Source organism: Triticum aestivum, chromosome 5B (assembly GCF_018294505.1).
Source record: "Triticum aestivum cultivar Chinese Spring chromosome 5B, IWGSC CS RefSeq v2.1, whole genome shotgun sequence".
Taxonomy (NCBI): domain Eukaryota; kingdom Viridiplantae; phylum Streptophyta; class Magnoliopsida; order Poales; family Poaceae; genus Triticum; species Triticum aestivum.
In genome coordinates this window covers 366,024,450-366,038,503 of record NC_057807.1, presented here as the reverse complement: position 1 = coordinate 366,038,503, position 14,054 = coordinate 366,024,450, and the positions used below count along the sequence as shown (strand labels likewise).

At 49.1% G+C, this 14,054-nt stretch overlaps 1 protein-coding gene across 4 annotated transcripts; it reads right to left on the bottom strand.

Moving 5' to 3' along the window:
- Positions 1 to 2,192: 2,192 nt before the first annotated feature.
- On the bottom strand, positions 2,193 to 13,252 carry LOC123111889 (protein EDS1B). Of its 4 annotated transcripts, none has more exons than XR_006454863.1 (3): positions 12,615 to 13,252; positions 3,449 to 4,097; positions 2,193 to 3,091 (listed from the first exon to the last, which is right to left on the bottom strand). XR_006454863.1 is itself a non-coding variant. In XM_044532765.1 (2 exons), exons 1-2 carry the CDS (start codon positions 3,542 to 3,544, stop codon positions 2,375 to 2,377), a joined length of 813 nt encoding a protein of 270 aa, XP_044388700.1. In that variant the 5' UTR covers positions 3,545 to 7,147; the 3' UTR covers positions 2,193 to 2,374. The 4 variants fall into 4 exon arrangements, 2 of the variants coding, with proteins under 2 accessions (XP_044388700.1, XP_044388699.1); XR_006454862.1 differs by lacking the exon at positions 12,615 to 13,252 and adding an exon at positions 8,016 to 11,442; XM_044532765.1 differs by lacking the exon at positions 12,615 to 13,252 and having other exon boundaries at positions 3,449 to 7,147.
- Positions 13,253 to 14,054: the final 802 nt, after the last annotated feature.

The window sequence follows — 14,054 nt, the reverse complement described above, 5'->3', positions numbered from 1 at the left end:
AAGAAGCACCGCGTCCGCGCTGCTTCAAGCGTTTGTTCCACTACTCCTTCGTGAGAAGCAGTCGGCCGCTAGTACTCTCATCAGTGTTGTCACTGCGCTCCTCAACGACTTTGAGTCGGCCAACCAGTTCCTCGTTAGACATGGTGGAGAGATCCACCAGGCTTTCCATGGACCAGGACAGCTGCTTGTACTTCTTGGGGACGACCCGAAGAAGCTTCACGAGCACCCGCTTGTCATCGATTAGATCTGCGGGGCGTCGATAGCTCGTTGATGAGACCTTGCAAGCGCATGGCAAAGTCGTCAACTTGCTCACCGTGCTTGAACTTCATCTCCTTGTACAGGAGACAGAGGGTCTGCACTTTTCACTCCCACACGTTGTATGCGTGCAGGGTCTTGGTGTCCCATGCCTTTTTGTACTTCTCTTGATAGCGATGATGGGTAGCATCTCCGGTGGAATGGAGTGTGGGATTGCCTCCAGCGCGAGACAATCTTTCATGAACTCCACGTCGTGGTTCTCCACAACTTTCCACATGTGGCGAGCCTCCATGATGCCCTTCATTAGGAGCGACTAGCTGGGGTAGCTGGTCCACGTGAGGAGGAAAAATGAGGTGCTAGACATGCACACGTCATGCAGAGCGTGATGCGCGCCAGGTCACCTCTTGGCCTGTCCTGCATCATGAGCACATCGGTCGCGTGTGTGTCCTTAGCCGAGATCTCATCGCCCGTCTTGGAGCCTCAGCAGGCGGTACCGTCCTTCAGCGTATGCTTAGGCATAACCCGAGACTCTGATACCATTTGTCACCTATCTGCCACCTCTGCTCCGGTTGCTTGCCTTCCAACCAGAGCTCCGGCGTGGCCGGCCTCTGTCTCCGGTGTGACCGAGCGAGAGGGGGGGGGGGATAGAATGGATGGCCATCACACACACGCGCGAGAGTGATTTTGGTTGTGAGGCTGTCTCACCTTTTTCTTCTATTCATAGACAAAGCTACGAAGAATATCCTATACTTACTCTCAACTGCTCCCAACTGCTTCTACCTATTCCCACCTGCCCAAAATGAGTGCGGGACAAGGATTTGACGGGAGCAAACGTACTAGCTACATCTAAGGCCAGTTCTTTTGCCAGAATCTAGGGATTCTCCAAGAATCCGACCCCTACCCAGCTTCTTCCAGAATCTTTGAGCCCCATTTGTTTTATAATCCAGGATTATAATCCAGGATTGTAAAACAAATGGGGCTCAAAGTAGATTATAAAACAAATGGGGCTCAAAGATTCTGGAAGAAGCTAGCTAGGGGTCGGATTCTGGGAGAATCCCCACATTCTTGCAAAAGAACTGGGCCTAAGTCAAATTGCTCCCGATTGAACATCCTCAATCGTCATGCCTATCCGAGTGAACCTGCACCTACTGAAAAGCCTCAGTCTGAGCGAAAGTGCTGATGTGATCCCAAGCTCCTGTGATTCCGGATGAACAGTAAAATCCAAAATAATAGTAAAAAATTCAAAAAAATCTGAATTTTTTTGACAACAAACTTTGATGTTTTTCTACATGCATGCAAAATTTCATGACAAAATTACATTTGTGGAGGCGTGGGTGAAAAAAACAAAATTGATGTTCCAAAGTGCTTCCAAAAACACTTTTTAGGAACATCAATTTTGGTTTTTTTCCCACACCTCCACAAATGTAATTTCGTCATGAAATTTTACACGCATGTAGAAAGAACATCAAAGTTTGTATTTTTCCGGATTTTACTGTTTGTCCGAGATCACTGGAGCCTGGGATCACATACTCCACGTCCCAGTCTGAGTGCCTACCCGACTAAACTGCAATGCCAGCTTCGGTCGGTTTTACAAACCAACTGAAATGAAAGCGCATCCGAGTGAATCACATCTTTACAACAATAGAGGCTCTCGCACTCGCGCCCACGGAGCTCGCCGCCAGCACTGCCGCTGCTGGCGCGCTGGAGCTCCGGCCACCGCCAATGTTTGTCGTTGTGTGCTCTGGCGAGGTCGGATACAACGTGCTTGTCAAAATGCCTTAACTGGGGAGGACAATTTGAGGAGCACGGTTGTTTGGCAGAAAATATGTGGTGTCAAAACGGACACGCCCGTTCACTATCTTGGACGTTTCTGGGGCAAAATTTGCCCATTGTGGTTGTAGATGCCCCTACCAGAGGGACACCTTGGTAAGGCGAGATAAAACATGGGCCTGTCAATTTATTGGACAACGACTGTTTAGCATTTTAAATAGTCTGTTTTCATCCCGGAGAATACTACACACAAATGACTTTACATGATAGTTCAGGCTTACAATATCCTGTGGCAGCAGTTCCGGTTAGATCGGAAATGGTTACCCCATCATGCCACGGAGAAATTCTCTTACGAAGGCACAAGTCTCGCGATGCACGACGCGGACCTGTGCTGCTCCGGGAGTGTCTTCCACCATATCACAAAGGATGAGCTGCTCAGAAACACATCCCTGCCAAGATTTCCCGAGGTGAACCATCCAAGTGCATCACTCTCCAGTTTACCCACCCTGTCTTTCAAATCCTCGAATGATTTGCCGTTGATCATCTCAGCCTGCAGCTCCTCGGACATTGCCCAGAAGCACGACTCGAGGCTGGAACCCAAGGGGATGCGGTGCAACTGCTCGCGCCATTTCTGAGTATACTTGTAACGTCTCGGCCTGCCCTTGGAGAGGTAGGAGCCGGTGTCCTCGTTCTTGGAATGCCTGTAGTAGTTTGCAATGTCCAGGGGCTCAACCAGCCGACGGTACGAGGTTCCCAGATTCACCCACTCTTCTCGCCCTTCGAACGCGTCTGGAAGCTCACGCCTTCGCAACATCTCAATTATCTCGTCCCAAAGGCCGGCTAGTTCCAGCCTCCGTACATTTGAATTGAAGTCATGCACTTCCCGCTGAAGCTTGAAGGAATCATAGTAGCTCACTTCATGCAGCTCGCATGTTCTTTTGTACTCATTCAAGGACTTGAGGGCTTCCTGAATTTTACTGCAGTTTGCATCTATCTTTGCTTGGTTTATCTCTCTTTGCTTCTCCCATTGTGCAGCAGCAGCAAGGCTCAGCATAGCTTCCTTACTCTGTAATATGAAAGTGACAACTGTAATATTATGTGATTGGACTGGTTATTAAATTTACTAGTGGTTTAAACTTAGGGAAAACACTTTTTATGGAGATGGAAATGGAACTAGTAACTGGAGAATTGTGTTATCGGAAACAGTTACTGATACAAATTTGATGTGTACATTGCCATTTATCCTAAGGTACAAACATATCTGTTGCATTTGGCTACACCCTAAATAAATGATTAGATGCTAAAAGGCAACACCGAGAGTTTCCAGACTAAGACTGCCTTCACACATACAGTGCACCAAAATAACAGATATTTACAGTGGCAATCCACAGTTGTTTATGGAAGAAGAGGAGCCATTGCTTACCAGTTCAAGGCCACCAATTGCTGTCCCATTCATCTGTCTACCAGGAAGGGATGATGAAATTGCTCTTAGGTAATCCACACAAACTATCTCTTGCATCACATTTTGCTTAATCGATTCATATTCCCAGTGAGCACTTAAACTTCTGGCGGCAGCATCAAGCAATTGTTGTTGGGGATCCAATTGAAGGCAGTAAAATAGCAACTGTAATACAGCATCTGAGTTTGTGAGAATAATCAGTTGTTCGGTGCTTGTCAAGAAAAGATAAGTCCCACAGGGTCTGTAAGGGGATTTTTTTTTCGATAAAGGGCGCTTTTATTATCTCAAAATGTAGCATCAAAGTGATACAAAGCATTAAGAGTATCACCCGGCCTCTGCATAACTAGGATGCACACAGCCAAACACCAGTAGTCTGATAAGTAGAAAGATAAAAGACCGACAATTCGGCAACAGTAGAGTCTATAGACCGACACTATGCCTATGTCGAAAGAGATGGTGGACCGAGCCGGAGATTATGCTGCCATCCATGTTGGGTAAAAACCTCCGTAGCCACCTGCTCCAACAGCGTACACACCGCCTTGAACAACGGTTGGTACTCCGCTCGTTGTAGCGTACACCACGTACGAAGCGAGTGCGTACAACGGAAAATAACCTGCAAAGGCAAAACAGTTTTGTCATTAAAAACAACATCATTTCTACATAGCCAAAGCGACCATAGTAAGGCATACGCTCCCACCCTTATTAGCGTTTTGTACCTATTTGAAATACCGTCCAGCCAATGACCAAAAATATTGGCAACACTTGTGGGTGGATACAAATTTGACGCTATTTGGATGGCTGACCACGTAGAACGCGCAAACTTACAGTGAAAAAAGAGGTGTTTAATTGTCTCGTCGTGAGTACAAAAACAACACTTCTTACTTCCCGACCAGTTGCGTCTTGCGAGGTTGTCTTTTGTTAGCACAACTCCCCTACGGAGATACCACATGAATATTTTGACTTTAAGTGGTACCTTCGCTTTCCAAATTATTTTGTTATTTCTCACCGGTACCTCAGAATGCGAGAGTGCACGATACATAGAGTCTACTGTGAAAGACCCCGATGTAGTAAGGTTCCAGCGAAACACATCACGACCTTGTGTCAGGATAATCGAATCCAGACGGGACAATAGATTATTCCATGACATAAGTCGGGTGCCAATCAAATCCCGCCTAAACGAAATATTTGGCGGGGATGAGCTGAGCACTTGCGCAATAGTATTATTCTTATCGCGTGCAATGTTGTATAGGGCTGGGTATTGTTCTCGGAGGCTAGCATTGCCTAGCCAGATGTCTTCCCAAAAACGAATCTCCGACCCGTCCTTTATCGCGAAAGACCCAAAGCGAAAGAGATGTTTCTTTGCCGCCATTAGGCCGGCCCAAAAGTGTGAGTCTCCAGTTTTCCAATATACCTGAGACACCGCCTTTTGGCCTATATACTTATTGCGCAGCATGGTTTGCCAAACACCATCCTCAGTAAGAAGTTTGAACAACCATTTACTAAGTAGGGCCTCATTCTTGACCTGCAGGTCATGAATACCGAGGCCGCCCTGGTCTTTCGGCCTACAAACCACACTCCATTTGGCCAGCCTATATTTTTTCTTTTCACCATCTCCTTGCCAAAAGAACCTGGACCTAAAATAGTCCAGTCTTTGCAAGACCCCTTTTGGGAGCTGGAAGAATGAAAGCATATAGAGAACCATATTTGTGAGGACAGAGTTTATTAAAACCAGTCGTCCTCCAACCGAGAGCAACTTGCCTTTCCAGCTGCTCAAGCGTTTCTCTAGCCGCTCCTCTACATGCTTCCACTCCGCAATGGTGAGACGCCGATAGTGAATTGGTATTCCCAAATATTTGATTGGGAATTGTCCATGTGCACAACCAAAAAGGTCAGCATAATCGGCCGCTGCCTCAACGGCTTCTCCAAAGCAGAACAATTCACTTTTATGGAAGTTAATCTTAAGACCCGACATTTGCTCAAACGCTGACAGCAGAAGTTTCAGGTTTCTAGCCTTGTCTAGGTCATGTTCCATAAAGAGAATTGTGTCATCGGCATATTGCAGAACAGAGAGACCACCATCCACTAGATGTGGCACTACTCCTGTAATTTGCCCGTCCTGCTTGGCGCGCTCAATCAGAATAGCCAACATGTCAGCCACAATGTTAAATAACATTGGGGATATGGCATCACCCTGTCGTAGTCCTTTTTTTGTCTGAAAATAATGGCCGACATCATCATTGACTTTGATGGCCACACTACCTCCAGTTACAAAATTGTGGATCCACTTGCACCATTTATCGGAGAAGCCTTTCATCCTTAGGGCCTGTTGGAGGAAAGACCATTTGACCTTGTCATAGGCTTTTTCAAAGTCTATTTTGAATACTACTCCACTCATGTTTTTCCGGTGCATCTCATGGACGGTCTCATGCAGGATTACTACGCCATCGAGTATGTTCCTTCCTTGCATGAAAGCTGTTTGAGATGGCCGAACAACATGGTCAGCTACCGAGTTTAATCTATTCGTCGCCACTTTGGTGAAAATCTTGAAGCTGACATTAAGGAGGCATATGGGTCTGAACTGTTGAATCCGTTCGGCCTCCTTAATCTTCGGCAACAAGACAATCTCGCCAAAATTAAGTCTGAATAGGTCAAGTTGGTCGGCATGAAAACAATTGAACAACTCCAAAAGGTCGGACTTGATGATATCCCAGAAATTCTGATAGAATTCTGTGGGGAAGCCATCAGGGCCTGGAGCTTTGTTATGTTCCATTTGGAACACCGCAGCTCGTACCTCCTCTTCTGAGAATGGTGCCGTTAGGATATCGTTTTCATCTGCTGTGACATGTGGAATATCATCTATTCGGGTTTCATCAAGGGTGAAATTCCCTTCAGTCGGCGCTCCGAAAAGAGATTTGTAGTATTTGGTGATATACTTTTTGAGCTCCTCCTGACCTTCGATCCTCCCCTCATCTTGTTGGAGACTGTAAATACATTTCTTCCTATGCCGCCCATTGGCGATCAATTGGAAGTATCTTGTATTACTATCACCCATTAAAATGAAATCAGCTTTGGATCTCTGGTAGTATTTGATCTCCTCTTCTCGCAATAGACGGGCAACCATCTCATTAGATTGATTTTTCAATTCAATCTCTTGCTGAGACAATGTGCGCGTCTCTGCAATTTTGTCGAGGTCATCAATGATGGTACAGAGCCTTTGTTTTTCTTTTTTATATATTCCGTTGGTGTGTTTTGCCCATCCAGAGAGGTGTCGCCTCATGGCTCTTATTTTAAAGATCCATCGTTGAATAGGTGTACGACCAACAGCGGGCCTCTCCCAAACATTCTTGATCATGTCTACGAATCCGTCCCTATTCAGCCATCCCAATTCAAATTTGAAAGGGCGTCGGGTGGCTGGGTTCGTAGAGTTAGAATCCAGAATGATGGGTGCATGATCCGATAAGGCCTCGATACGCTCTAGGGCTCGCACGGTTACCAGAGGGAATTTTAGTTCCCATTCGGTATCCATTAGTACCCTATCGAGCTTCTCGTATGTCGGCACAGATCGGTTGTTCGCCCAAGTGAACTGACGCCCCGACATACTGGCCTCCCGAAGATCCAAACTGTCTATCACAGCATTGAATAGGAAAGGCCAATGAGTGTCGAAGCGGTCATTATTTTTCTCTTCCTGGTACCTCAGAATGTTAAAGTCCCCCCAATAAGCATTGGGTACGGGTTATTCTTAGCCAGGTTAACCAATTCCCGAAGGAAAGCAGATTTATGCTCATCTTGGGCAGCCCCATAGACAGCGACAAGAGTCCATGTAAAGTTGTCAGCTCTATTCCGCAGGTGAAATTTTATATGAAATTCACCGATCGAAAAAGCCAACAAGTCCATGGTTGTTGTCATTATCCCAAGAAGGATTCCTCCAGATCTTCCACGAGCTGGTAGACTATGCCATGCGTAGTCGAAACCACCTGATAGGTGATCGAGGACATGTGGGCGAAAGTCGCACTTGCCAGCCTCAGAAATTGCCACAAAATCCAAACCGTGTTCCCGGACACAATCACTGACGTGTTTATGTTTAGCCAAGTCTGAGAGACCTCTGCTATTCCAAAACATGCCTCTCATGTGGAAACTTGTGTTTGTGTTGAACTCTTCGCCTTCTTGGGCGGTTTTTGTTTCTTTTTAGAGGAGTGCGATTTAGATTTCCGCGAAGACGCCATGAAGTCACAAAACATGGACCCAGGTCTTGCATCATCCAATCCAACCTCCGTAACCTCACCAACCAAGTGGGATATAAGCGGGCCATCATATTTGGCATCCGCTTCATCCTCCTCCTCGGTTTCGGGGTCAGGTATGGTGATTTTACATTTCGGAGAAACCTTTAAGCGGTCGATCTCCATATGTTTAAGCACCCGTACCGACAAATTAATTTCATTATCATTATTTCCCATAGATACACCGACTTTATTTAAACTGGTAGAAATATGGTTGTCGGACAAAGAGAGAGATGACTGAGCAGACGAGGTACCTGTCATGGGGTCCAAATTCCTCGAAGCCTGGAGACGCATTGCCTTCGCAAGAGAGTGCTCATCAGTCGAGGAAGAACCATCAACATTGAGGGAGTGACGGTTACTACGTCGCAGGGGTGTAGCCAACCCTCCGGACGTAGTCCCCGTCAAAGTCTTCGACGGAGTAGTTGATGTAGTCCTCTGCAAAGCAGGCGTCGTCCGAAGCGTCCCAAGGGTTGGTGAAGAGGGAGGCGTCGTGGCTCCCATCCGAACGCCCGCATCAGATGCCGAAGAAGATCCTCTAGCACGATCCGCCGCTGGGCCAAGTGGCACCATGGCAACGGCCGCACGAACTGGAGACTCCATCATTGGCGATGTCTTGGATTCCCGCACGCCAACCGAAGCAGGAAGTATCGCATGCGCTGCTGGGGTCAAGGTTGGCTGTAGCGGCGTCAAAGCCGGGGTAGCACCATGCACAGTACTGTGTGCGTTTGGTGTCGTGGCCAGATGCACGGCCGACTGTGCGTGCCCAGCAACACAGACAGAAATTGCCGCGGTTGGCTGCGCCGGTGGCCCGTGAACAACTGTTGTTGCCTTCACGTGAGCAGCCGAGTCGTTTCCAGCATCCGTTACATGCATAGTGGTGCACCTTGTGGACCCGCCCTTCTCCAACTCGTCTTGCATTGGTATGCATGCATCCATGGACTCCTGCACCACCGGTACGTGTATGTGTGTATCCATATTCTCTGGCATACTCACAACAGATGACTCAAGAGTAGCAGTATGCACTATTTGTTGTGTAGACTGTATGGGGACTGCAGCACTTACTTGAGACCCCGACGCCGAATTTTGATCAACAGCTTGGATGCATTTTGACCTCTTGTTAGCATCCCTATCAGGCATATCCTCATCTCGGTTAGCGCCGTCATCATGTCCATTATCATGGTTTTCCCAAATCCGGGGAATAAAATCAACGTCGGGAACAAAATCTTCCTCCTCCAGTACAAACCGAAATGCATACCCATTAAGCTTTATATAGACATCCGAGGAGACCGAGGCTTCATCAGAACCATCTTTTTTGGAGAAAATATCCAAAGAGTGGACCGCCACCTGGATGCGCACAATACCATGACGGCGCAAACAAACCAAGTCAACGTCTTGCGTGGCGCCAATGACTGATCCTACCGCCCACAAACCAAGAAAATGGCGGAGAGGTGGTGGGACACCGGTGACATGTACCCAAACAAGTTGCAAAGGGAGAATCGATGAAACCTCTTCAACTTTCCATTCACTAAAAGCAATCTTCACGTCTTGTGATTTGACATTATACTCAAAAGCTGACACGCGCTTCAAAACCTCCACGGACGGGAAACAAACTAAGAAAGCATTGTCTCCATGGGGTACGGCTTCCCACTTCCAAGATGCCTGAACCGATGCGATCTTGGCGATCTCTACCTCAACCACAGCAGCGGACAGAGACCCACCGGAGATCGTAACCAAAGCAGTCGGCAGGGTTGGAGGTGCAAGGTGCTCCTTGAATAGCAAGTCCGGCAACTGCAGGAACATAGCGTTAACTAAACCACATCCACCGAGCGACGCGGTAGGCCTCGGTTGCTTAAGCACATGGCACCGATGCAAAGGGTGCTTGTAATTGTCGCAAATATGACAGAAATGAATCGCCGTGCAGTCCTTGGAAAGATGATCATCTGAACGACATTTGAAACACCAAAGACCAGTTCGGTTTCCTTTCGGCCCACGTCCAGTGGCTTCAGCGGAGGGCACAACCATCGGAGCAGTGTCTCGAGCCTCAGGAACATGCTTGGTGGGGGCGGGCACCGTAGCAGGCGGCGGGAATATCGGTGGAGGTCGCGCAGCCGAGGGGACGGCACCGGCAGTAGCGGCTTCACGGCGCCCCCCCTTGCGCTTGGTCTTATTGCGGCGAGCAGTAGCGTCCGGCGCAGTCTTGTTGCCGGCCCCAAAGACAACCGGTGCCGGCGCAGTCGGAGCAGCCCGCTGTCCGGAAGGATGGGCAGACGATGACGAAGCACCAAAACGGAAGGGTCCGGCAGCAGCACCAAAGCCGGCGGGTGGCCCGGGGTTCGGCGTCGCAACTCCGGCCAGAGGAGGCCCCTTAGGCGCGTTGCCGTTCCGGCCAGCCATGAGCTGCGGCGAAGGCCGGCGCAGGGCAGCAGCGTACGTTGGCGGCGCAGTCCGAGAGTACGCGCAGACGGAGGCAGTATTAGGGCGTAGATGCGTTTGGCGAAGAAATACGTCGGCCCTTCTGATAGTACGTCCCAAACGAGCAGCATGGCCCTTGCTGGGCCCTTCCGCATGCAAAAGGCCCATGGGACGAAGCGTTGTTTGACCGGATGCATGATCGTTGCATGCATGCGCTGCCGCGAGCGTTACGGCGCCTTGACATTGCTCCGCCGAAGATGACGGATCGGCCAGCGCATCCGGCATGAATGCGGCCAGCGCCACCGGCGGCGTGATCCGCGGACGGGGGAGTGGCCCTCTCCAAGGCTTGATGCATACCCCTCGGCGCTGCCTTGGTGTCGCCGGCGATGGCTTTGGCGATTTCGGCGCTCCATCTGGCCGAGCGGACGGCTCATGAGACGAACCCAGGCACTCCTGGCCGGCCGATGTCTCCGGGGACGCGGAACCCCGACGTTCCCATACTCGCGACGCCGGCGTCGGAAAACCGACGTCGTTCCAAAATTCCTGCACTAGCTCCTCTTTTGATTTCTTCCGGCAAGACACGGAGGTCCAAGGACCGCCCTCTTCATCAAGATCTGCTTGGGAAAGGACCATATTTGCCGCCTGGACCGCCACCCCCTCCGCTTCAGGCAGATCGGCGACTTCGTCCATGGCCAGGGGCTCAAAACGTGATCCCGCAGCAGGCGACTTTGCCGCCGAACCACAGCTAGGATCAATGGCCCCCGGCGCCAAGGTGAGTCTGCGCCGCGCCGGGAACAGCCGGTGGCCAACGCGAATGAGGCAGTCCAATAGCACCATCTCAGTTCCAGGCGAGATCCATTCCTTCTTTCGCAGCAGTCTTCCCTCTACGATCTTCCCTCCATCATCCCGTAGGAAGAAAAAGTTGTGTGGCTGGTCGAGGAAGAGGGTTCCGGGGCGCCAGTCCGTCCTGCCGTCTAGAGGAGCCGACGAGAACGTCGCCGACCACCGCAGGGGCGGGGGTGGCTCCGGGGGTGGCATCTTCAGAATTAGATGCTAATGTATCCCATGAAAGGAAGTCAGCGTCCCTAGGATTGAGCTAGTGCATCCCATGAAAGAACAGGCCTCGTAGCTGGCAATAGATAGGGTGCTTCTCAACAAAGTTTCGTAAAACTCAGGAATAACAAGCGAATTCCCAACAGGTGAGAAGTTTGGACTGTGAGGAGACAACCAATCCAGAACAGATTGAATTTGTTCTCTAGAGGATTCAAGGGGGGCCAGCGGTATTCGTGGGATGATGTCCAGTGGCATGATGAAATGCAAAATACACTGCGACCAGCCCTCCCTTCTAACAGCATGGTTGAAAACATTATCGCCAACAAGAGGTGCCCCAAAGGTCACGCAAAATGGCTGTGCTTGATTGACACTTCCCCGTCTCGTGCAGTTCTCAAGAAACCATATGGCAGCAAGGGTGGCTATTGAACCTCCAGATGAATGGCCTGTGAATACGACGCGTTTCTCCTCTGCCACCGCTTTAGATACCTGTAATACAAAGCGATAAAAAAAAACACCACTTTTCCTTCAGGTGATAATGCAGTTACACTGAAATTCACCATGACAAGACTATCACTCTGTTGATACGAAGATAACATAACACGATGTAAGACTATGAAAGGTCTATAACCACCGCAAGAGGAAAAAGTAAGTGGAGAGGAACTTGGTACAATTGCTGAGCTCACGGAGGCGAGTTCATTTTCCTGTCATCAAATTAATAAAGCATATTTTCACCGGGCATTAGTCCGCACCAAGCCAAACTACCTCGTAGCCTTTTAGCTACTACTATCAGTCTGAAACTATAGTGGCCATGGATCTCATCATCTCCCTCATTCTGTTTCATAAGCTCAAATCAAACTAACTGAACCGTAGAAGCACTATGAAAACAAAACCGGCCAAAGAAATAAATCTTCAAAAGTATTATAACAATATGGGAGAAGAAAAAGAGGTAGTCCCTTTCTAGACACAACCACTACACTGATCTCCAAACACTCCAATCCACAGGACTGCATCCCATTGCTCGGTGTGACACAATTTCTGAAGCAACAATTCACAACAAGTCCTTACTATAATTGTAGCCTGTAGAGAATTCGGAGCAACAAGGTTTTCTTGGTACAAAGGGAGCATTTGAAAATTGAAATATTTCTTTCACAGACGGAATGAAGCTGTTGTTCTAGACACGAGAGGAAGAAGGTTTCCTGAAACAATACGCTCCTATTTCCTACCGCGGAAGGAAATAGCAAAGCATAAAAGGTCTCGGAGGTTGCATTTTACTTCTGTGCGGCAAACACGGCTTCTCGGCACAGCGGTTTATTTAAAAATAAATAAAAAATAAAAAAATAAAACGCTGTGCCGAGAAGCCGTGTTTATGAATGGCAGAAGGCCCTCACCTCGGTTTGGAGCGGCGAGCCGTCGAGCAGGCCCCTGAAGGCGGCGACGAAGGCGGCGCTGGCGCGCGCGGGGACGCCGCTCCCGACGCTGCGCAGCGACGGGAAGAGCGCGGGGTCGACCTCAGCGTCCCCAAACGGCGCGCGGCCGCCGGCGTCGGGGGAGGAGGGCATCCAGCCGGCGGCGGACCAGGTGGGCTGGAAGACGAAGGCGGCGCAGGGGTAGGGGTGGGACGCGTGGTGCACCTGGAAGGAGGCGGAGGCAGCGGAGGTCGGGGAGCGGGAGGCGGAGGGGAAGGAAAGCGCGGCGCAGTGGGCGACGAGGAGGCGGTCGTCGTCGGACAGCGCCGCCCCGCGCGGCGGCGGGGTGTCCATCGGCATAGTGGCGGGTCAGTGGGGGAGCTGGAGCACCTGGAAGGTGGAGGCCGGCCTTCCTCTGCTAGCCTTTGATGCTTGAGCTCGTACGCTGCCGGGTTGACTTGTCGGCTTGTCGCCCCTGTGTTGAGCAGTTTGGAGTCTTCGCCAGTGGTTGATACGATACGACCATACCCATACCATTACAGGAATCCTCAGAGGAGGAAAGCACCCATACCATACCCATACCTTCTTCTGATCAATGAATTTGGCAGTTCTCCTGCCAACATTCAAAAAAAATATCCATACCATTACGAGCGTGCCGGCCGGTGGCAGAGCCCGACGGAAAAGAATGAGCGGCCAATACCTCCGTCCGAAAAAACTTATCTCAGACGGTGTTAGGTACATCCATTTGATGAATAAGTTTTTCCAAACGAGGCAATATTTACTTATATGTGAGTTGCTTGCAAAACCTATTTTGTACACGTATAAGCATTGTTATAAATAGGTCTCATCAGAAAATGTATGAAAAGGCATACACATAAATTAGCATATACAGTATATTGTTTTTTTTAATTACTTGGATTGCTTACCACGTGTCACGGGGTAGCATACATATCGGTTGATATGGTAATATCTAACCGATGTTATGGACGTCCATTAAGTAGAACAGACTTTGATAAACCCACTTATGAGATGGTGGGAGAGCATGTCCTTTCATATCATCGGTATATCACATATACATCCACAAGGATGATATCATGGTCCACACTAAGGATGTTGACTGATTTGCTTAGGCTCGTCAAACTTTATTTGGTAGCAAGGTAATTAACAATACTAAATAGTTCTTTTTTTTTTGAAAAGGAGACTCACCCCCGATCTCTATATCTGAATGATACATGCAGTCATATTATTAGGAAGTATGAAGTAAACAATGTCTTAGATTCATTACAGCTCGCAAACGGAGCAAAAAAACAGAAGTAAAAAGGGAAACTCATTGCCACAACCGGCAGGGTAAATAGGACTAGAACACTAGACGCCTATCCTATTATGAGACCGCCACCCAAACCGGTTGAATATAGCCCGTGA